The 25181-nt window shown below is 38.3% G+C and overlaps 1 protein-coding gene across 3 annotated transcripts in view; it reads right to left on the bottom strand.

Moving 5' to 3' along the window:
• TTC27 (tetratricopeptide repeat domain 27) overlaps positions 1 to 25181 on the bottom strand; it is a 188516-nt gene that overhangs the window by 4775 nt on the left and 158560 nt on the right. For all 3 annotated transcript variants that reach the window (XM_061211184.1, XM_061211185.1, XM_061211186.1), the window contains 4 exons: positions 25007 to 25059; positions 20121 to 20286; positions 5392 to 5589; positions 3965 to 4076 (listed from right to left, as the gene is read on the bottom strand). In XM_061211184.1, coding sequence (XP_061067167.1) covers positions 3965 to 4076; positions 5392 to 5589; positions 20121 to 20286; positions 25007 to 25059 — 529 coding nt within the window. The remainder of the gene's footprint in view (positions 1 to 3964; positions 4077 to 5391; positions 5590 to 20120; positions 20287 to 25006; positions 25060 to 25181) is intronic.

Here is a 25181-nt window from a genome sequence, read left to right as displayed (position 1 = left end):
ACATCACAACGAAGAGTAGCACCCGCTCAACACAACTAGAGAAAGTCCGCGCGCAGCAACGAAGACCCAACGCAGCCAAATAAATTAATTAATTTAAAAAAAAAATAACAAGTGAAGAGCTTTGTAAAAATATAATGCCTCTATACCCTGAGAAAACCATAACTCATAGTCATGTACCACAATGTTCACTGCAGCTCTATTTACAATAGCCAGGACATGGAAACAACCTAAGTGTCCATCAACAGGTGAATGGATAAAGAAGATGTGGCACATATATACAATGGAATATTACTCAGCAATAAAAAGAAACGAAATTGAGTTATTTGTAGTGAGGTGGATGGACCTAGAGTCTGTCATACAGAGTGAAGTCAGAAAGAGAAAAACAAATACCGTAGGCTAACACATATATATGGAATCTAAAAAAAGATGGTTCTGATGAACCTAGGAGCAGGACAGGAATAAAGATGCAGATGTAGAGAATGGACTTGAGGACACGGGGTAGGGAGGGGAAGCTGGGACGAAGTGAGAGAGTAGCACTGACATATACACACTACCAAATATAAAATAGATAGCTAGTGGGAAGCAGCCACATAGTACAGGGAGATCAGCTCGGTGCTTTGTGACCACTTAGAGGGGTGGGATAGGGAGAATGGGAAGGAGGCTCAAGAGGGAGGGGATATGAGGATATATGTATACATATAGTTGATTCACTTTGTTATACAGCAGATACTAACACACCATTGTAAAGCAATTATACTCCAATAAAGATGTTAAAAAAATTTTTTAAGTACATATATATATATATATATGAATGTGTATATATAAAAAAAAAGAAAAAAAAAGAAGGTAAATGCCTAATGAGCAGAGGGGCAAAATAAAATGTTGTTGAATTAAGAAAGAAAAAAAAAAAAACATACACAAAACGAGAAATTCTAAAAGAATGAAACTAACTTGGAATAAATAATATTTAATGTCTTGCTAAAAATATATATCTATATAATGCCTCGTATTTCTCCACTGATTTGTTCTTGTTTTTGTTCCTCTAAATTATGCTCACTACAAACAGATCAATAATCAGATCCTATTTTAAAACTACACTAAACAGTGCAACAACGGAAGTTTACTTAGTACCCTGTATCTCAGAACAGGGATGGAAAACAGATTTCTTTCTGTATGCAAACTCTCACCAATTGGTGGAGGCTGCTCGTGCCTGGCAAAATAGTTTGGGCATTCATTAACACCTTCCATGGCTGGTGAGAACTATGTTTGACATTCCTATTCCAAAATAATAATCAGACTTTGAAAGGATGCATGGTAATCAACAACATTACACTCATTTTCAAAGGGTACAGTTAACATGGAGATAGTGAGGATTATGATGTCTGTGTCCCATAATAGAGGAAGGTTGTAACTGCTATTACTGAGGTACTTGGGCTATTTAGTACCTAGTAACATATCAAAAACAGCTGTGATTCTGTTTTCACTCCTTCATTGTCATTTTGAGAAAAACAAAAAAGCAAAAAGACAAACACGAGCTCCATTAGTCCCCTTCCTCAATCCCATTTCCAAAAGGCGTTAGAGATGGGGAGACAGAGAGAGAGAGAGAGAGAGAGAGAGAGAGAGAGACAGAGACAGAGACAGAGACAGAGACAGAGACAGAGACAGAGACAGAGAGACAGAGAGACAGGGAGAGAGAAATAACCTGCTGTTTCAAATCATCAGGAAATCCAAGACAGCTGTGCTTCCTCCAGGCAGACTGTAGTTAAAATGCGTAACTATTATTTTAGAAGTTCCTGGATGGCAAAGAAGGAACGAACTTTTGTCCACCCTTTCCCAGAAGACAGAACAGCAGAGACTGTAAATGAATACCCTCCAGACAGAACAATGGGTACACGATGACAGCGCTATTATAGAAGGGTCTCCAACACTACGTGGAGACCACAATGTCTTACACCAAGCTTTCTGAAGCACATGGCTACTCTTAAAAATAGCAACCCAGAAGGGAATAAATCATGTGGAGATTTTTTTAAATGTTATATTTCCTTTTCCAGAATTGGGTGAGGTGGAGAACAGTGATGGGGAGAAAGATAAAAAAGAACAGAAATAACAGAGAAACTCAGCTCATTCTTCCATGGAGCACTGGTATACAAAAGCAACATAGAAAAGGTTAAGATTTATCTCCATAAACCTAAAATATCACGAGAAAAGAAAGCTGAGCATCCACTCAAGTATGCTTAAAATGTTGTAGGAGCACGAACACATAATTCACTAAGTCAAAGGGAAACTTAAAAGAACAGACACTTGTTTTTCTCTAAGTATTGCCTGGATGAAAAAGCAAAAAAAGGTACTAAAAATAGTTCGCAATCAACTTTAAGATGCAAAAATGAAGATTTTTCCAAGAGTACTTCTTTAACCTGCATATTTATATTTGACAGGTTTAACATTATCACTTAGTGATTACAGAAAATATCTTGGCTTTGACTGTTATAGAGCCTGCTGTTCACCGAAATGTTTAGGGTTGCAAGCTGAAGTAGCTCAGATAAATTCTTCAGAGGAAATTGCACCCTGTTATAACTGCTTAGCATGGGTTTCCTCAAATACAGTACCATATCCACAAAGGCCAAAGGGATAAAGAATGAGCTCCATCTGAGCCCACCCACCAGGAGGCCAGCACAAGCTACATAAATTCTAGCCACCCTAGACCATCCTTCCACTGGTCTATTGGCAATTATCTCAACCTTTTGGATATTTATATCCTTTTGTCAATGATAAGTAGAATTATTAACTACTAAGCCCATTTCTAAATTGTTTGAATGTTCTATGACTTCTTTCAAGGCAAAGTTAAACTTTATTCTTGTTCATTTTTTTCTTTTTAGTTTTGAGCCCCTTATCATACAGCTCAGATCCTCTACCACAGAAGGAACAGGGTGGGGGTGAGGAGGTAAGGGATTAACATTTAAACCATGTGTAAGATACTGGTAAGTGTTTAAATATGTTTTTACTTATTTTTCATAACAACCATAGGTAGATATTATCCCCATTTTCCCCATGAGGGAACTAAGAGTCAGAGAAGCTAAGTAATGGTGACCCCAAGTCACCTAGTTAGTATGTGGTAGAGCTGGTCCTGGAACTTGGGCCTCCCTGAGTCCAAAGTTCTGCCCTTTTTATTGTCCCTTGTTGGCTACCTATTTGCTGCAACTATTAGTTGCAGAAGTTAGAGGAGGACTTTAGGATAGGTTCACAGTCCTTGTGATTCAGTTCTTGACAGTGTGGCTTCATTATTTTATTTGAATTGCATTCCCAGGGCATCACATGCCTATATTCAAACATAAATATAAAGGTGCATTATTACCTTTAACTAGTATATTTTTCATTAATGCAAATAATTAAAGGCGGCCTTTTTCTGGAGTATCTTTCCCCAACTGGCCTACAATTTTATATGTAAGGTTTTCCCTCCCCTCAAATATCACCCACTAAATTTCCCAAAGTTATGGATTATATTTTTAATTTCCATTGCATATGCCATAGCTCTTATGTATATTGCTATGCACTCCAGAAATCTATGTATTTTTATGAATAAATATTTTCATTTATAAAAGAAGAACATGAGTCAGGAAAAGTTAATATTTTCTTACTACTACATCATCAATGCAGGAGAAGGTTACTTCTGTGTGAAGTGAAGATTAAATACAGTTGTAAAAGTATTTCCTATCTCTAAAGTTTCTATCATCTGTCACTTATTCAAACACTATTTAAGCCTCTAGCCTATTTCTTCTTATTGCTCCAGGGTGCCTACTACATAATAGTTGGTCTGTAAATATTTGCTGAATTAACTACAACAATTTTAATATAACGAAATAACCTGAAATTATTTGTAATGGAATTTTGCTTTTGACTAACACTTTTTCTTATCAGTAAAAATACATTAAAATATGCCATGGATATCAAACATTACATCAAATACCATGTGCGAGTTCTAAGGCTCTCTGAACCACTTCCTTAAATGACGTAATATCTTTCTCCCAACAACTGGACTGTGTGTCACACTTGTATGCCTTAGAGAGATACTGGAACGCCTGAGGAAAGAAAAAGAACAACTTTCAGAATAACAAGTAGAATTCACATTTCAAACTCAGCTTCCTGGAAGTCATATGGAACTAATTCCAACCGAAAAACCAGCCTCTGTTGTTATGTAGCACAGTTTCTATGATTCTCATCAAAGAAGGGGTATAGATGCACATCCAACAGCAATGAGCAATTAAAAGAAATCAACTGGATGTGTCTGGATAGAGACACTTCCCTCCAAACAGAAAAATAAAAATGCTTGGTTTGGAAATCTATAAGAAGTATACACATTTCCCTAGCATTTGTAGCCATCAGCTTAAGAGACCAGTTTAGAGAATGAGGTGTGAACTTGGTGAAAACTACTGAATTACTGGTAGGTGTGTAAACTCACAGATGCTTAAAACACTCTCTTTCACAACCCCACCCTTGTGGATTCTTGAGGGAGAAGTCACAGATCAGAGAATTCAGAGTACCCTTAATTCTGCACATAAAGAGAGGACATAATTCAAGACAAAACGGAAGGACGGAAAGCAGGAGTGTGTGCATGCCTGCGTGTGAGTATGTGTTCTCTGGGCTGACAGGGCTTTGGTGGAAGCCAGCTGGGTGGACTGAGGGAGGAGGGAACGGCTAAGAATCCCACAGATTAGCTGTACTGTGGCGAATTCCAAACTTACACAAGAAGTACATTTGATTTGTTGTGGATGTTTTGAAAAGAGCACAAAATATTTAGTATTCCAACCCTGGAAACTCTGGAGGTGCATCTACATTCTAAGATAAGAAGCTAAAGGCATAACTTGAATCTAATTGGTGTTCTACTGCACTTGTGAGAAAGGGGCAGGGTAACCTTTGTAAAATATTTTATGTTTAGACTTTAAAAGCTCCTCTCTGATATTCTTATCTAGCCCCTTTTTCTTTCTCCTTTTCATAGTCTCCATCTCGGATTTAAATACTCCTTTGTCCTTGTACCGTCTACCTTAGTCTTCAGCAAGGAGCCTGCAGAAAGGGGTGTGGAGTAAATAACAAGAACCAGCTGTTCGCTGCAGCTCTGGAGGGAGAGCAGGTTAAGACAGACCCTTTTGCAGGAAACAGAGAACAATTATTTAAGAAAAATTCATGGAAAGAAAAAAGATGAATACTTACAAATCTTAACCTGTCCACAATTCAGGGTGCTTACGTTAAGGACTCTGAATCACACCTGAAAACTTGGGCGTATTAATCTTGTCTTTCAAATTATCACAGTCTTCCTCCAACCATCAAAAAAGCAGATCCACTACATATATGTTCAAACAGAAGGCAAGAGCCCCGGAAAACTGAGGCAGGATTCACCTTTTCATTTTCATCAGGCTTGTCACTCTGCCCATTTCCACACACTTGGGCATACAGCCTCCAGATTTCTCCGTCGTTCGTCACTCTTGAAGTTACTCTGCCAAACAGCTCCTGCAGCTTTCCTCTGAGGCCAGGTGCAACATCTCCACCACGATCAGCCATCCCATCCATCACTGCCCTGACCAGAATTGTAAGGACCTTAAAAGATGCACAGGAGAAACTGGGAAGCTAGAAACAACCAAACAATAACTAAAAACAAAGAGCTACCCTCACCATCAACGATGATGACAGTGAAAAACCTTGTTAGGCCTGTAAGAATATCAGCCGTCACTTTTGAAAAATAAAATACAAGACGAGCCATCCCGAACCACTGTCTGGAATCGCAGGCCGACTACCTCTCCTGGTGTCCCTTTTCAGGCTCCTTGGAGGGCTCTGCTTCCACAGGGCCCTATGCTCTGTGCACCTCTCTTCACACTCTGAGGGCTCTCTCTGAATGATCTGCTCCACACCTGTAGCTGCAAATACACTATGACCAAGTCTACCCAATACTGTCAGCGCAGCTCCAGCCCGACTCCTCTCTGGAGCCCCAGGATTGTGCACCTCCGTATCGACCAGCCATGTCCCATCAACATCTCATGCTCCATCGATCCCAGAGGGAAACCTAGATCCCAGATCCCTCTTCCTCCTGCAGTCTCAGAGCCAGTGACCTGAGCGCCAACCTAGAGTCTCTTCTCTCCCGGCTGGGCCACATGTAACCAATTTGATTCAACATTCCTAATGAGTCATAAATCCAGCTCCTCCTCCTTTAGGTTGGGCCTCACTATTCCCACCTGGACTGCAGTGATAACACTCTAATTCTGCTAAAAGAGGTCCTGGCCCTTCCTAATTGTTGCATAATAAACTGCTAGTGCATTTGCCTTAGGTATGCAGGGTACCCACAAAGTAGCTCTTGATCTGCCAACTACCCCAGGTCCGCTCACCATTTGCAATTTTGTGGCCATCTCATGTTCATTAGTCAGATGCCTTGAATGCTGATAGATGAATTAAGGTGACCCCACCGTGGGTTACACTGTTATGACAAGCTACATCTGTCACATCTGTATTAGGCTGTGTATCTCAAGGCTTCCTGGAAGCACAGAAAGTGCATCCTCCATCATCCACTCTTGTGACAGGAGACCAGCAAAGACACATGGATCCACCTAAAGAAGCAGCTCGAGGAGAGTGCCCTCAGACCTTGCTGCTACTCAGTGCAGCCCCTGGACTGACAGCATTGGCATCACCCGGGAGCTTGCTGTAAATGAGGAATCCTGGATGCAGATGCCGCTCCATCTCAGCTGAGATTCTGCATTTCTAACGAGCTCCCAGGTGATGCTGATGTCGATGGTCCACAGATCACACTTTGAGTGGCAAGGTTCCAAGAGACAGGGTGCCACGTCTTTATTCTTCCTCTGAACTTCAGGGAGAGGACCACATTTCATCACCTTGTGTCCCCAGTATCTAACACCATGCCTGGCACACAGCTCTGATGCAATAAATACTTGTGCCTGAAAGAAAGACTGAATGAACACACCTCTTTCAGAAAGCTTTGCTAAGAGAAATGCAACCAGTGTGACACCTTGCTCTATCTCCCCATAGAGCACTCTGATCCAGGCATGAGATGCATCCAAGGAATCAAGGCTCCTCCGGCCCATGAACACTGTTAGGAATGTGAGCTCAGACTTATGGTCCTAATTATATACAGGGATAAAAGTGGACAGGAGAACACTCAATTGTGCTTTTTTCTTTTTTGATGGACAAGGTAAATTATCTCTGCCTATAAATTCACATTACAATCCAACATGTACAGTTTTAAATCTGAAAGTAATGAAATAGATATTACAATTCCACTCATGGTTTTAAATATGAAAGTCACAATGCAGGAGAAATGGTATGAATGTGCACTACCTGTTTCGAGTAATCATTCTGTAAACGTTTCAAGGATTAACATACTTCGAAAGAGATGGTCTATTGAAATAGTTACTAACATGGACAAATGAAGCATACTAAATTAGTAAAATTCTTTGTTTTTTCTGGGATATCACAGTTGGCCCAACATCCTATCCCCTCATTTTAGCCACAATGAGTAGCCAAGGGGGAAGAGAAATCTTTTGGCCTTCTTGCCAATAAAAATGGAGAGCTGCAGTACTGGTGTTTGAGAGGGGGAAAGTTGGTGAAGCGGGGTGTGTGTGTGTATTTGCGGGTGCATAGAGGGAACTGCAAAAGGGTAAGGAGGTAGATAGAGTGCCTCTGTGTTGGGGTTAGGGGGCAGATACCAAACACCTCTACCCAATTCATACGCAGATACCATAAGTAGAGAGACCCTGAATGTAAGGGGAGGCAATAACAAATTTGTTTTTATACTCTCTATTTGATGTACAATGGTTAAATAGCTGGATCTGGGCCTTAGAAGAGAGTTCTATATGGAGGAATACATAATAGAAGTCATTCATGGCCATGGCAGATATTGTCTAGAGAGACTGTGTCAGGTAAGAATCAGACCAAGGATAGAGTCTTAAGGAACACAACATTTAAAAGGAGGGTAGATGAACAGAGGTCTATGCACAAAGGAAAGGTGGCAGAAAGCGATGTCATGGAAACCAGGGAAGGAGAAAGTAACAAGGAGAGTACATCTACAGAAGATCAGGACTGTTAGATTCTGCTGGATTTGGCAGGTACACGGGTTAGTGACTGTGTCCAGAGCTAAAGCCAGAACAAGGAGGGCAGGAGAGATCATGATTTTAGACAAGAGGCTCACAAAGAGAATCAACTGAAAACCAAGACAAGTATTAACATCATAAAAAACAAAAAGCAAAAAATACCCCCCAATCATAGTATCCTGTAATACCTATTTTGAATATAATTTGCATAGGCATATAACATTAATAGAAAATATTCATGTAACCAAAATTTTTAATATAAATATATTGGGAAAATAAGAAAGGGAAGTAGTGGAAATGCTAATATAAGAGAATTAAGTCCTTATTTACTACAATAGGAAGTCAACTGATAATACCTAAAATTTGGTTAATAAAAAATAGGAGGGGGGAGCGGTGGAGCAGGAAATTGCTGTATTTTGTTATAAGCCTTATACTACGACTTAACTTGTAAAAACTATATGTTATGTGTTATTTTAATAACACAAAAATTTAATTTTAAAAATAGAGAAAAAGAATAAATACAAAGATTGGCAAAGAGGAAACAAAAAACGACAGCACACATGAATATTCATTTATAAACTTTAAAATTATGTCTTTGTTGTGTGTGGGCGGAGTGGGGAGGGGCAAAGACTAAAAGGGGACCCTGAGGGCTTTGGGATGCTGGTGATGTTCTGACTCACACTGGGGGAAGGGCACGGGGCGGCGGGGTGGGGGGCCCCGGGTGGTTTACACAGGTGCGTTCCCTTCGTGAAAATTCATGTTTACTTATGACCTGTGTACTTTTCTATATTTTCACTCTATTTTAATAAAAGTTAATTAAAAAGGTATTTCCTGCAATTAAGAAAGCCCCATAAACTGAAGGAAAAAATAAGAGTTATTAAAATCCATTAACAAATGGAGCTAATATGTAATCTTCAAAAGTGGGTTTAGAGTGATAAAATTTTTTTAAAAACTATTAGAGTAATGTTATAATTTACTGGTTAATATCACCATTTCCCTCCCTCTAACTGGTGAGAAAAATCACACTCTTGTTATCCAGACTGACTACCAAAATAGTAACTTTTAACATATATTTAATCCTTCTTTAGTAAATCGATATTTTTAACTTAAAAAAAGCAAAGGGTGTTGTAGTAGGATTTCTTTGATAAAATGAATCACCAAGGATTATGATTTTCTCCTGGGCAGTCTACAAAGTTTACCTGCATTATAGTCCTTTGCACCATCAAAGGTGAAAAAAAGATTTTTTTTAAACAGGTAAATGTTTTTATCTACTGTAAACTGGATAAAAATATGATTACTGAACCCATCAGTAACTAGTTAAAACTATAAATTATTAAGTATGTAATAAGAGGCTAAAAGGTAGAGTACTAAAGTTTAAGAATTTAGAGGTAAACGATTCTTGGGGAAACAGGATCCAAGATATGGCCACTTGGATGGGTTGCTCCTATGAAATAAGATGAGGGCAAAGAAGTTTCAGTCCAAAGTATTGGACGTGCCATCTACCTAAAACCAAGTGTTCAAGAACAGTAGATCTAGAGTGGAGAGGAAGATATACATAGTCAGTTGCTGAAGTCCACCATGAATATGGGGGAATGGCTAGGAAGTTGGTAAACAGCAGTAACGAGGACAGGTCTTCTGTCTGCAACATCACAGAACTGTTGTATCAAGGAGTCAATATACAGGTAAAGAGCTTCAAAAACTGTAAAGCAATATAAACCTATAAACTATCACAATCATCACTGACCCTCAACTTCCTTACTCTGTCAAAAGGGAACAGCAAAGCCCTCATCGTCGCCCACTCATTATGTGGCCCTACACTTCCTTGGATTAAAATGGAGCTAAAGAAGAACAAACTCCACCACCATGGTATCAGTCCTCAATACCTTCCACTACCCCTACTCTGAGCACTCACCATGTGCTAAGCCCCATTCTAAGTATGCGACCAACATGATTTCATTTAGTTCTCACTGTAACCCTAGGAAGCAGGGACTTTATTATCTCCACTTTACAAAGAAATTGAAGCACGAGAGGCAAAATGAACTTCTCAAGGGCACAGAGCAAGTGAATGGTGGAGCTGGGTTTTGAACACAAGTGATACTGGCCTCCTGAGTCTTGATGAGGATGAAGAGAAGATGACGATGATAGCAGGTAATATTCGTATATATACCCCTTCCTATGAGCCAGGGGCTCTATGAACACAATCTTGCTAACAGCCCTAGGGGGAAGGTGCTCTTATTATTTGCATTCTGCAGATGAAGAAACTGGAGCACAGAGAAGTTGAGTAACTTGTCCAAGGTCACACACCTAGGGAAGGCAGAGGTGGATTTGAACCTGCAGCTCGCATCCTGGCTCTTTCTCTCAAGCATTTGCTGTATTAAATGATAAAGCACAGCTCCTCACTCCTCTGTTGTTCCTTCCTTTCTAATAATAAGTTCTTTTCACTGGAAAGATTTGCTCTTTTATGAAATATGTATGCCAATAACTTTGATCAGTTCATTATCATTTTTTTGCCAAATCTTGAATCAACCCAAACCAGAGTTTTTGTAGTTTTTTCTTTTTTAACTTAAAAATTTCCCCAAGACATTGAAGCTAACAAAAAATAAAAAGAGAAAATAAAATTCGCAAACACAAGCACTACTAACATTGTCATTAATTTCTGATTTCTTTACTATATGTACATTTTTAAATATAATACTATGTAAACTGTTTTATCTTCCTTTTTCACTTAACATTATGTCATAGAATTATTTGATGTTTTCATATATTCTTTAGATAGATCACTTTAATAGATTCAAAGCCTCCCACTGGGTTGACAGAGCACAGTCTATTTAACAATTCCCCTGCAGTTTGATAGTTAGGCTGTTTCCATGTACTGCCATTGTCCTTATCACTATAAAGAACACTTCACTGCATATCTTTGTGCCTAAAGATTTTTTTCATACTGAAGCTTCTTTAGGTTAGAATTCCAGGAACAGAACTATGGAATCAAGGGAATAAACATTTTAAGACTCTAGAGATAAGCTGGATACTTTCAAAAAGGGCTAAATCAAATTAGATGTCCATCTGTAGTATATGAAAATGTGTCATTTCACTGCATATTACCAGCACTGGGTGTGTGTGTGTGTGTGTGTGTGTCTGTGTGTGTGTGTGTGTGTGTGTAGGTGTTTTAGTCTTTGATATTTTGTTCCACTAAAAATATATGCAGCTATTATTCTGAATTTTACTTTATTAGTGAATTTAAATCTCTTTCCAAATGTTTGTTGAGTAAATATATTTCCTTTTTAAGATATTTAAATTTTTTCTTAATTTGTATGGAACTCATTATTTTCCAATGTGAAAACAGTTTTATTGTTCATCTTCATATGGAGATTACATAGCCTACAAGCTGATGCACTAACACGTTGCTAGCCTCTTTTTCTGAACCCCAATTCTGTACGCTGCTTAGAAAAAAGAGAAAGTTGATGAATCTGAGAAAGTAACAGCAAACACATGGGAAACCCTGGAGAGACAGAGACTGGCTGGGTCCTGGTTTGGTGGAGAAGAGCAGCCCAGGATGGAAACGTACAAGGTGCCAAGGTTCACAGATGGTCTGAGAAAAGCTGTTTAGTTGTGCTTTTTTTTTTCTTCCACACACTACTCTATACACCACTTGCCATCAACGTGGAGAGACTGAAACACAGCAGTGCCAGCCCAGTGCAAGCCAGGGACCAGGCAGGTACCGCCTGGGGGCAGAGGGCCTGGCCAGCCCCCCACCTGCTGAGGTTGGATGACTACTCGGGAAGATGGGACTGGAAGAAAGCAGTGCCTGGCAGAGACAAGAAAGGTTTCCTGAGGAGCCAGGCCACTTGGCGGTGGCGGTGGTGGTGGTGGTGGGAGGAGGTAGTGGCAAGGTGTTTCCAAAAGGTGAGCTCCCCTCGTGGCCCAAACTCACCAGGAGGGGCACAAGTTGGTCCTGGGCTTGCTTTAGACCCTCTCACCAAGTACACATTACCAGTCAAGGAGCCAATATCCCCGGGGGAGTATGAGCCAACAGGGACAAAATTAAGACATCTGAAAAGTGCAACCATAATGAAAGAAACAAATTGAACAGCCTATGTGAAAAAGAATTAAAGGGACATGTGGAGGAAAACTTGATTTCATTATACATATCCTCAGGAAGATGAGCGGGAAAAACCAAGGGAATGGTGAGATCCCCTGGGTAGCAGTATAAGGGGGAAGAAAAATAGCGGAGGACTGAGCCTGGAATTGCTCTCACAGGGAAGGAAAGGCGAGAACGATTCTGCAAAGGAGATGAGGAAGCTGCATCTGGTAGCGTAAGAGTTGTGAAATTCTGGAAGCCAGCTGAAGAAAGCATTTGAAGAAGGAAGAGAGATCAACTGCGTCAAGTGTAACAGATAGGCTGAGAAACCTGAGGGCTGACAGCTGTCCCCTGGATGTGGCAATATAGACCCTGACAACAGCACGCTCAGTAGGCTGGCGGAGATGAGCCTAGAGGGCGTGGGTTCCAAAGAGGACAGGAAGAGGGGAAGTGGAGACTGTGCAGCAAGATGCTTCTCCCAAAGAGTCAGCCCTGAAGAGCAGCAGAGAAATGGGGTGGGGACTGGGCTGGGGGCGGGGGGAGTGCACATAAATTATTTGTGCACAGTTTGGAAACCTTGAGAACTTTCAAAAACAAGAGCAATGATAAATGCATTTGTAATATAACACAGCTATACAGGTAAACTTTAACCCCTGGTGATTATAAGGGAAGGTCCACTTGCCTTTTTATTGGAAAACTAATCCTAATACTCTACTCCGAAGATCATTCTTTATTTCGTCTGTGGTTTTCTTCTTGGGGTTCTGGACACCCTTGCGGATCTAATTGAGAGTTTTGAACCCTCTACCCAGAATAGGTACATAGCCACGTACACAAATTTTTTTCATGATATTTCAGGTAATCTCACAATCTTCTGAAGCCTAAAAATAGATCCTTCTTAGAAATTCTAATTTGTCCACCATGGCATGGGATTCCGGTCTTCTCTCTCAATACTGCATACGACTAAGCATACGACTAAGTAAGTGCATCTCTTTGAAAAGCTTTATTAGTTTTCTATCAACTCCTTCCCTATTCTTATTATCCCTTCTGTCCCTTCCAGATGTTCAAATCTCTGGTATTGTTTTAGGCAAGACCTTCATGTCATCAGTTGAAGTCTCTCCGGCCTTCTCTCGGGGGCACCTCTGTGCATGTCGCCTCTCCTTCTACCAAAGCTACCAATGAGGTGTGTGTTGGACACACTCCCTTACCTTTACCAACCCCACTATTCTCAAAGCCACCGCTTTCTCCCTGAAAAGGAGCATGAAAGTTGTGGTGGGACGAATAGTGTCCACCCCCCCCCCAAATTCATGTTGAAACAGAACCTCAGAATGTGATCTCATTTGGAAATAGGGTCTTTGTAGAAATAATTAGTTAGGTTGAAGTCATATTAGATTAGTGTGGGCCCTAAATCCAATGACTAACGTTCTTCTAAGAAAAGGAGCCGACAAACAGAGACATGAGGGAAGGAGGTGAAGTAGGTGAAGAGGGAGGCACAGGTTAGAATTATGCAGCCACAAGCCAAGGAATGCCAGGAACCAGAAGCTGGAAGAGGCAAGGAAAGATTCTTCACTGAGCCTTTAGAGGGAGCATGGCCCCGCCAACACCTTGATTTCAGACTTCTAGCCTCCATTACTGAAGAGAATCAATTTCTGTTGTTTGAAGACACCAAGCTTGTAGTAATTTGGTAGAGTAGCCCCAGGTAACAAATCCAGCAGTCTTATGTAGAAAGAATAAGGCAACATGGAGAACACTGCGATGAACACTTCCCAGGGCACTTAACTGGCTTCTACTAACCCTCTTCCACTTTCAGTTCAGGAAGCACTAAATGAGGCTGTCATGTCTCAGCCTGTCCCTCCTCAGGACAGTCACGTCCAGCCCTCTGGTCAGAAGTCATCCTTTCCTCGTGTGTAGAAGTTTTCAATTCAAATCTCTCCATCTTTCCTTTAGCAGAGTGTGGCTTTTGTGTCATGATTAAAAATGTTTTCTCCACCCCCAAGCTTATAAAAATATTTACCATACTTTCTTTTAAGTGCTTTTATGGTTTTACTTTTTCAATAATAGCGATGATGACGATCACGATGCTGACGGCAGCTATACTCACAGCACTCGTGTGTGCCAGGCACTATTCTCTGCCCTTTACATATATTAACTTACTTACTCTTCACAACAATCCTGTAAGGTACTAATATCATCCCTGTTTTACGAAACTGAAGAACAAAGTGGTCAGTAATTTGCTCAGGTCATACAGCTAGTGACTGGCAGAGGTAGTAAGCAAAGGCTGTCTAACCCCAGAATCTATGCTCTTACCTACAACATGATCCTGCTTCTCAAGCCATTTCAATTTAAATATTTATCCAGGGACTTCCCTGGCGGTCCAGGTTAAGACTCTGTGCTTCCACTGCACGGGGCACAGGTTCAATCCCTGGTCGGGGAACTAAAGATCCCGCACGCCAGGTGGCACGGCCAAAAAAAAATAATAATAAATGAATAAATAAATATCTTATCCATTTGAATTTATTTTGGTTTAAGGAGTGAAGCAGGGCCTTCATTTTGGGTCCCAAATGCTTGGCCAACTATTTCAATACATATTGAATATTTTATTTTATCCCACAAATTTAAAATGCCATCCTTAACATGAACTAAATTCTCATACTTGAGTCTGTTTCTGAATCCTCTCTCCTGTCCCATTTCATTCCTGTAGCAGATGTTAACTCTTAATATAATAAGGATATTATTAGCTTTTTATCTTTTCTATTTGTTACAAATATTTCATCACATATTTTTTCCATGAAGTCATAAAAATTCCTTCAAGTTTTTTTTTTCTTGCTTCAAAGTTCAGGAAATATGGTAAATACCCACTTGTACTGCTAATTTTTCTAGGAGATGAAAAAATGTTTAGCATATATTTAGCCCATTTGGAATTCATTTGGTGTATCATAAAATAATCTAAATATATTTTTTGAGCCTGGATGTTTAGAGGGATTTCATTTTAATCAGTATAAACAGCCCTGCAGTCCCTCACTTCCTAACTAAACCAATGCCACACCACCAACTTCATGTAACGACTTCTAAATCTCTAACCCACATCTCTAATCATTTCAGCGATACAGCACTTTTGTTTCATTCTCTTTCCTAAGCCTATTTCTCACTTCCATCATGGTCCATGGACTGCATCAAGCAGAGCGTGACTGTGGGGAACCACCACTAGCCCCTGAAGAGAGCTGACTTTTTCTCACATGGAGGAGCAACGATTCTAATCTCCACAAAGAGAAAAGGATAACTATCCTCTTCCCCAACACTAACCTTGAGGTCCTTGGCCAAGTCTCCCCAAAATCTTGGCTGACAGCACAAGGCGTTGGCCCTTTGAATCCTGGAGGTCTTCAAAGCAGGAAGGAATAGGATTGCCTCAGGTCCAGTTACAAACACTTCCAGGAGGGCTGGAGGCCAGGAATGAAGCCATTTCCCGCCTCCCTGGCTTGGCCAAGTCCCCGCTCCACTTGGAGCTCTCTGTTTCCTGGTCTGATAACCCTGACCCTTGGTCAGGGTCCTGCTCTGTTTCCTGGTCTGATAACCCTGACCCTTGGCTTCCCCACACCTCAGTTATCAGAGAGACGTAGGCAGTTTAACATTGTCTTTTTCACTCCTTCAGCAAAAAAAGAAAAAATTTCTTCGCGTGTGGAAAAGGCATGCACAGGTTTTAGGTTAAATAGGCCAGACTTCAGACTTCACGTCTTGGCTTGACTGCTCGTTAGCTGTGAAAGATCAACTTTATTAGTTCATCTTGCTGAGCCTCAGATACTTCAGCAGTAAAATGGAGACAGTATCTACTTCACAGAGACAGAATTTGTGTACAATACATCCATTCCCTCTGCTCTTCTCTCTCAGGTAAGCCCAGCCACCACTTGCTCCAGGACTTCAATCTGGTTGGCAACCTGCCCCACTGCCCATCAACACCACCTCCCTCCTTCCCCAAATAGAAATCCACACAAAGAACAACATCCATAGGAAAGAATACATATTGTATGACATTCAAGAGAAAGCAAAACTGAACTGTGGTGACAGAAATCAGATAGTAGTTGCCTGGTTGAGGGGAAAGGGTGGTGGTTCAGTTGACTGGAAAGGGGTATAATAGAACTTTCTCTGGTGATGAAAATGTTCCATATCTGTTTTGGGAAGTAGTTACATAAGAATACATAATGGTCAAAACACATCAAACTTACACTTAAGATCTGTGCATTTTATTATATGTAAATTATACCCCAATTTGAAGAAAAAAAACTTTGTTAGATATAGTTCAAATGCACATTAATATGATGGGGAAATGTGCTTTTTAATATAAATCTTCCCATAGACTTCAAGGCTTGATTCACACAAAAAACAGACATGCCTAAATGTGATTCCTATCTTTGGTTCCTACTAGATATATGACTGGTCAAGTTATATAACCTCTCTGGGTCTCATATTCATACATTGTAAAATGAGGACTATTTAGTACCCACCTCAAATACTGTATGCCCTATAAAAGATAATCCATGTTAAGTGCCAAGAACATAGTAAGCACTGGATATACGTTAATCCCTTTTCCTTCCTCTTCCATTTATAAACAGCAAATGGGGTGCAATAATGCAATACTTAAATTTTTCCCAAAATGACTGAAAGTTATCAAAGAAGAAGGAAGAAGAGGAGGAAGGGGAGGAGGAGGGGGGATGGGGGAGGAGCAGAAAAAGAAAAAAACAAAAGGAAAAAGAAAAAAAATGAACACATCAACATTAGAAATTATCCCAAGGAAGAAGCATGAATATACACAAGGATTTGTCTACAAGGATATTCATGGCACTATTAACAATAGTAGAAAACTGGAAAATCAAACAGGGACTAATTACACAGAAACATGAAAATTAGTTTTATGATAGATTAATAAAAGTGTGTACAATCCAGACATGAATATAAATATCTATTATAGAACAGTGTTCTTGAGTTATACTAATCTATGCATTAGTCAAAATTAGGACACAGAGAGAAAAGGCAGGAAATGATAAAGGTAGTATATCCACCCATTCTCTTATTATAAATAGTGAGAAAAACAATTTATAGTTAATTTATCATGTGTCTATATTAAAATGAATATGAATTTACACATTTACACACACACAATAAAAAAATTAAAATGGCAGTAATCACATCTATAAAGAAGTAGAAAAAGAATAGATAAAAAGAGAATTTTAAAGCAAATTGAAATACAATGAGGTCAGGTAGTGTGAAACATAAGAATATCAGAGTTTTTTTGAAAGACACCTGTTGCCAAACTTGCAGAGTCAAATTAAGTAAAATTATTTTAGCCAAGATAAAAATATTCCAGACAATCTATCGACTGTCTCAGTCCACGCTGACTAGCGGTGAGAAAACATGATGGCAGACACAAGTATGCCACGAAGCTAAATATGACTGAGACCACACTAGCCATCAAGACCTTCCTTCAGTGATGATTTAACCACTCTGGAGTGATTCTACCCACACCTGCCAGAGACCAAACACCTCCATCAGTATTCTGTGACACTTCTGGAGAAAGCTATTAACAGGGCCTAGTATAAACTGACAAATTATCTCACTGTGGCTATTTCTCCATCTGAATACCTGAAAGTTCTCTACTATAAGGTGCTAAAGATGATCATTTGACCCGAGCAAGTCACTGGTTATCTAGTTCTTACGTTCTCAGTAATATTTCCCCAAATCCAAATATAAAAATTAAGCTAACAGCCATAACATCTGACATCTTTATAGCACCTTATGTTTCTCTAGGTGCTCTGTTTATAAGCAGTATTTTGTCTAACAGGAATGATTCTTGGTGTTCCTGTGTGTGGCAGGGGTGCTGAGGGAAGAAGTCTTAAGAATACAGATGCCACCCTTGATTGCTTCTAAAAATACTGAACTTTTTATAAAAACTAATTTCAAACTCATCAAAATATTAGTGCTCAGATGAAATACTATTGTACAAAAGGAGGTTTGGTTCATATTCTGAATTTGAGGAACAAAAGAATTACAGGAAAAAAGAAATCAAAATATTAGCTGGCCATGAATTTAAACTAAATCCTAATAATTTTCTCTAGGTAGGAAACGACTCAATTTTCACTTAAGTTAAAAATGATATAAGTTAAATACTCTGCGAAAACAGGTAGAGGATTAGAAAATTTTCAATGGGAATTAGAACACAGTTTTGTTACGGGTGAAAATTCTTGTGATTAGATTTGCTGGAAGGAGTTTAAAACTGTGAATATGATCACTAAAATATGTTTGGAAACTCTACGATAAAAATTAAATGAAAGCATCTTAATTTATGCTGGGAGAAGTTTTTGGGTTTTTTTTAAACTTTTTTTCCTTTTCTGAAAAACACTCAAAATACATCTCTATGCATTCAGAACAAGCTTCGTGAAAGGAAAAAAAAAAAAAAGAATTTATTTCAAGTGTAAAATGGAATATACTACCAATGCAAATTATTTACATTCTCCCTGAGATTTTAGAACAGGCTTCACAAGGCTTTCTTAGTAAAGAAAGGTCTTTTAAAAAATTACAGTTGAGATAAACAAGAGACAAGCACTTTGCAATCTCTGCACCATCCTCAGTGGTTCAGCAACACACCGAGATCTGTTCAGAGCCTCATCAGTGCCCTTTGCCAAGGGGCTAAGTGCGGAAGAGAAAGAGCCATCACAATGGTGAACAGGACAAGTACTAGATGGCCAGAGGACTGTGCAAACAGATTGGCCAGGGTTTCCATCCTCTCTAGGATGTAAAACTCTGCTATGCTTCCATGCACGTTTTAAGTGATCTTCACTCTATAAAATTCAAGTCCCTTCTTTCTATAATGGATGGTCAATGTACAACAGTTAAAAAGGGAAAAAAAAAAAAAAACAAGAAAAAGAAAAGTAATTGAAGGGGTCAACAATGCTCCTGTAAGTAGGTATATGGTTCTACTTGAAGCCACAGATCTCTAAGTGAACTGCCCAGAACCTGAGCTTTAAAGCAATTTAGCAAATTATATAGCTGGATTTGCAAGAACATGCAAACAGGTTGAGGGCTGGGGCTACGAAACCAGAAACCAGACAAGGTAAATTTTGGAACAGCTGGAGTACATCTATAATAAGCCATAAGAGTAGTGAAGTATTATCATATATTACATGTTATTTGTTTTTTCATAATTCCAAATTCACCACTTTAAATAATATATATGTTGATTATTGCAAATAAAGTATTAAATTTTCAAGCCCCCGGACTTCGTAACCTATAAGCTCCTCTACACCCTATCTTTAAACATTCTCTTCAACCACAATTAAACCCACAAGGTCTTTTATATTTAATACTATTGGATGTCAAACTTATAATTTATATTTAATACTATTGGATGTCAATTTAATACTATTGGATTTCAAGTCTCCCATGGTTTCTGAAAGGATATAGTATTTTTTGTACTGTTAAGAATCAACCAGTCCTGACTTCATCCCAAGATGAAGACCATCTCATTAAACAGTGCAAAGAAAATGTTAGTCTTCATTTCTATATTGTTCAAACAATCTGAAAGCATGCAGTAAATGATTGTTCAATGAGTGGATAAATGAGTATGGGAGTTAATCCAGCTATTACACTGAGATAACCAAAGTAATAAATAACACAAGCATCACTCTATTAAGTTTCTGCAAGCTGACTATATATATGTAAACCACATATCAGATTTTCATAACTGAGTCACAGTAATATTCAGTCTATGATTACACAAACATATTTGACATTGGAATGCCAGAATTAATATGTAACTAAGAATATTCAACTATACAAAAAAGCCCTCTTTTATATATTACTTGTGTTTAACAAAATTTTCCTGTGTAGAGTCAAGGAAACAATTTATATCATATAATGAAGTATTAATATCAAACACAAACTGAAATAACAAAATATGAATATCCTACCTGAGTATCTTTGTATTTGTCTCTTAAGTCCAAGAGCCGATGATAAGCTTTAATGGCTTCTGAAAATTCCCCAATGTCAGTGCTAGTGAGAATATAGTTTTCCCAGATCTGCCAATGTTCATAGTTGCACTTGAGGGCTTCTTGTAAAGTTCTAAAAGCTTTCACTCTATTGAAGGTCAAGTTAAAAAAACAAAAACAAAAACACCAATAATGAATAACCATAGCTAAATAAACTATAGCTAAATGTATAAAATACTAATGTGGACTTTCTGTCAGTCCTTAATCATTCATGTTAATAAACAGAATTAGAGGTTCAAACAACCCGAAACCACCTCAAATTTCCCTAACAGGAAATGGCAAACAAAAACAAGTAGAAATGAAACAAGAAAAGGGAGACATAAATAAAAACCAAGTAGAAATTTTGAAATTGCAAGAGACATTAAAACAAACAAACCAAAAAACCTCAACATGTGACAAAAACTAGATTACACACAGTCAAAAAGAGTACTGATGAATTGGAAGATAACAGTGAGGAATTCAGATTAAAAAATAAAAGAGTAATAAAGAGACACAGGAAAGAATGAGAGATAAGATTCAAGCATACATTCAATAGACATTCCAGAGTAAATAAATGCAGAAAATGGCAAGACACTACATTTGACAAGATAATAGCTGAGCATTTTCCAGAAATGAACAAAGATCTAAATTCTATGATCAAAAGTATATTTTGTGTACTGAGCATTATATTGGGTTGGCCAATAAATAAAGGTAAACCAACACCTAGACACTTTATGTGAAACTGCAGAACATGAAGATAATCCTAAAACCTATAAAAGAATGACAGTTAGAGGACAGCAGATATTTCATTAGCAGCAGAAGATGGTAGAAGGCAATAAAATACTTTAAAGTGCTAAGTAAAAATAACTGTCAGCCTAAAATTTTATAATCAACTAAACTTACCACTCAAGAATAAATGCAAAATAAAAAATTTTAACATGTACAAAGACTAAGGAAGTTTACCACCTACTGACCCTAACTTAAAAGAACTATTAAAGCATCTCCTCTTGCAAAAATAAAAGGGACTTCAAAGAGAAGAAAAGGGATACAAGAAATGATCAATGGTTAGAAGAGAAAATGAAGTATGTCAGTAAATTTAAATAATTATTGAGACCAAAAACAATTATGAGTTGTGTTTTAAAAAAAAGTAAAACTACAAGTATATAGACCATATTCTCTGCAACTAAATAAGAAATCAATAGTAAAGAGACAGTTAAAAAAATATATGCCTGCAAACTTAAAAATGCACTCCTAAAAAAAAGGAACCTACAGTGGGGGCGGGGGAGAGATTCATATTAGAAAGTACAAAATATTTAGAATTTAATGAAAGCATTATATACCACCATCTGCAAGATATACATAAAGCAGTATTTAGAGAGAAACTTACATTTTTATATGTATTGATTATAATTATGAAAGACGGAAAATAAATGAGCTAAAACATCCAACTTAATTTTGTAAAAGAACACCAAATAATTCTAAGAAAAGAAATTCTAAGAAAGAAGAAAATATGAAATAAAATATAAAGAAAGAATATAAATGATCAACCAAAAGCTGGCTTTTTGAAAAAGACTAATGAAACAGACAAATGTCTAACTAAATTCCACTTAGAATTTAGAAAAGTGGTATATATAAAATGAGTAATTTTTTTAAAAATCGTAAGAGAACATTATGAACAAATTATGCAAAATGAGCTAAAAAATAGAAAGCCAAATAAATCAATAAAAATTAAAACTAGGCTAGGTGGTTTTACAGATAAGGTTTATCAAACCATCACAGAATCCTTGCCTTATCCAAGCTACTTCAGAAAACAGAAAAACACTATTAAAAACTTGATATTGACAAGGAAATCAACAGAACTTCATGTCACCTATTCTAAAAGTTAAACATCTCAGCTCTCAAAAAGATTCCTAATACTTTACTCTACTGGCTGAACAACACTATAGCTCCCTTATAGATCATAAATGCTTTACTGGACAACTATAGTAACCTCTTTCAAAGGTATGCAATCAATCTCCCTCTCCAAGAGCCATTTTGAATTTGCTAACTTAAGACTACAAGGTCCACCTCCCTTTCCCTGCTGAGCCTCACAGGGTTTCATCAAGACCCCTCCTCTTTGCAGACTTCAAGACAAATTTTAGAGAGGATGGTGGGGGGTCTTCTGGCTGACTCAGCCCTTGTTCTGAAAGTCACCCCCTAAAGCACTTAAAAAGAAGTGTAACTTCTTTTTAGTAACCTTCCCTGCTAGCCACTGAACACACAAATCATTTACTCATTCTCTAATATACCTATGGTACTGATCAAAATTTCTTTACAATTAAGTCCTTTTAGTCTTTTCACAACCACAATTCACTACAGTTTAGTTTTTTATACCCTATATTAAACAATTTACCAAAAGTTGTCATGGAATGCACTGATTCATTTATCCCTTGACCCACCCTCCTTTACAGTTAAAAATGTAAGTGCCCTTGCTCTAATACTTCTTCAAATTCAGCCATAAATTGTTTCTATGTGACTTTTTTTCTTTTTTTTTCCTTTCTCTACTCTACTCCCTATGCCCACCTCATGTGATAGCAACTGCCTTCGAAAGCAGTGGACTGAGATTCCCCAGATCTCCCATCCACACAGCGGGTGGGTGTGAAGTTATCCTATTGGAAAAGAACTCAACAAGCAGCAGTCCACACCAGGAGCAGTATCCTTTTTGTATGTCCTCCTATCCTCTGATCACAATTTTTTGGCCTCAAAATTTTTGCAATGAAATCCTTTTTTTGGAAAGTATGACTTCCTTCTAAGGAGCTTCAATTCCGGATTCACTTATCAAACCCACAATGGTAGTGATACTGCACTATGACGGTTATATAGGAAGATGGAAAAATTTCCCACGGGACTGGTAGGGACATGATGCCTAGGGGACTCAGAGGAAACGGGGGAAAGAGCACTTTAGTGAAGAACCTGGTGACAGCAGAGGGAGAGATGAGATAGTTTAAAGGGTCACTTCAAGGCAGGGATAGGATTCTTTTGAGAGGAGCATTAATAATTTGCCCCTGAAGTAACAAACTCCTGAGTCAAAAATGAGCTCTCTCTGGAGAGCAGCAGCAAAGGAAGCAAAGAGTAAAGAGGCAAGAATAAAGGAGTGATCTACCTCTGACCTTACAACCCCACTCTGACACAAAAACCTATGCATGGAGCTGCAGGAAGACAAAAAAGTGTCAAAAAGAAGCTGAGGAACAATGTGCAAGAACCACTAGGAGAGAAAGCAATTAGAATTCTTAGGATTAATGGGCTGGAAGACAGCATAGAGTATCAAGAGCCTCACTACATACAAAATTATCAGTATTACTAGAAAAACCCGCTGAGATCATTCTACAACTATGACAGGGATTTCCCCTGCCCCTGCTTTAACCCAAAAGGGTCTCTAGTGAGTTTTAACACAATCAGTTGCAATCAAGAACATAATATTATTTTCCAAAGAGAGCGGTAGAACAAACAGTACTTTATTTATGTAGATTGTCATCCAAGAGCAGCGGAAGCATTTCATGATCTTGACGTAATGTGGATTTAATGATATCTTCAGAAATACTCGTGAATCCACAGAGAAAAATTAAATTTGAAAATAAGGCGAAATAAAAATGGAACTATATCTACCCTTTAATTCATTTATTTAAAACTGGGGCAACAGCCATCCTTGCCTCTTCCCTTTCCTTCGCTTTCTATAGCCAGTCAGTAAGCCCAGTTGGTTGTTCTCTTTATAAACTGGCATCCGCCCCTTCTTTTTCCAGTCTCGTTATCGCCTGCCTGGACTGTTACCACAGCTGTCTCCTAACTGGTTTCCCTGTCCCCAGTTCCCTCTCTATCCTGTCTCACACACTGTCACCAGATAAATCTTCCTAAAAAAACTTCCTTCTTCATGAAATTACCCCACTGAAATCTCTGGCTTCCTACTGCCAACAGGAGAGTCTCAACTAGTCAGTCAGATAATCAGAACACGCTGCCATTTGACCCCAACTGACTTTTCCAACCTCATCTCCCACTATAGATCTCACTAGTCTCGAGCTGGACTATTTTACTTCCTATATCCTAAAGTGTGGCATTCATGCCTGTCACCCTGCATTTGGTCACACGCATTCAGAACGCTAGGTACACAAATTAATGACCATTTATTTCCAAATCCTGGAAGGCTTCCCTCTCTCCCCTCTACCAATTCTTCAAATTTTAGCTTGAATCCAACATTCTCTCAGAAGCATTTCTGAACCAGCATCACACACCTTCTCTCCTCTGAGATCCTCACAGGACTACATGAGTGGCAGAGAATATAACTGTTCTACAAGTATCACCTACCATTATTATAGCCCTCTTTGTACTTCTCACTTGAGATTTACCACATACAACTTATATTATTAATCAATTTTTAAAATAATATGGCATAATATTTTATTTTTTAAACCCACACTCCCTGAAGACATTGGTTCATACTTACATGTCTCACTAATGTCCAGTACACAGCAAGCAATCATTAAGAATCTATCAGTTGAGCAGACTGACTAAAGGCATGCTTGCTTTTACCATGCAATGAAATTTAGGATACAAAACTTCGGTATCAAATAAAGAGGTCAAAAAATATTTCTTATTTTATTACATACTAAATGTTTTCAAGAAATAAACTACACCTGGAATGCAAATGGCGATATTAAGTCATTTTAACTCAAAGATATGGGTAGGCAAGGGGAAAAAGACAAAGAGCAAGGCACAATGTTTCAGTGTTCAGTTGAAGAAAATCTCATTCATTTATTTTGGAAGCAAAGTTCTTCATCTTTTTCTGATGCACTTACTTTTGTTTTAATCGGATATAAGAAGTTGATAAATTGTTCCAAGCTTCAGCATTCTGAAATGATAGACAACAGTTACAGACTATTCTCATTTAGGTATAATTGCTGCAACCAAAAATATAACATATTTTCCTAGCTCAAGATGTACTCTTTACAATGTTAATTTTTAATAAGGTAT

The sequence above is a fragment of the Eubalaena glacialis genome, chromosome 14, assembly GCF_028564815.1.
Source record: "Eubalaena glacialis isolate mEubGla1 chromosome 14, mEubGla1.1.hap2.+ XY, whole genome shotgun sequence".
NCBI classification, from domain to species: domain Eukaryota; kingdom Metazoa; phylum Chordata; class Mammalia; order Artiodactyla; family Balaenidae; genus Eubalaena; species Eubalaena glacialis.
This window is presented reverse-complemented; position numbering and strand designations above follow the sequence as displayed.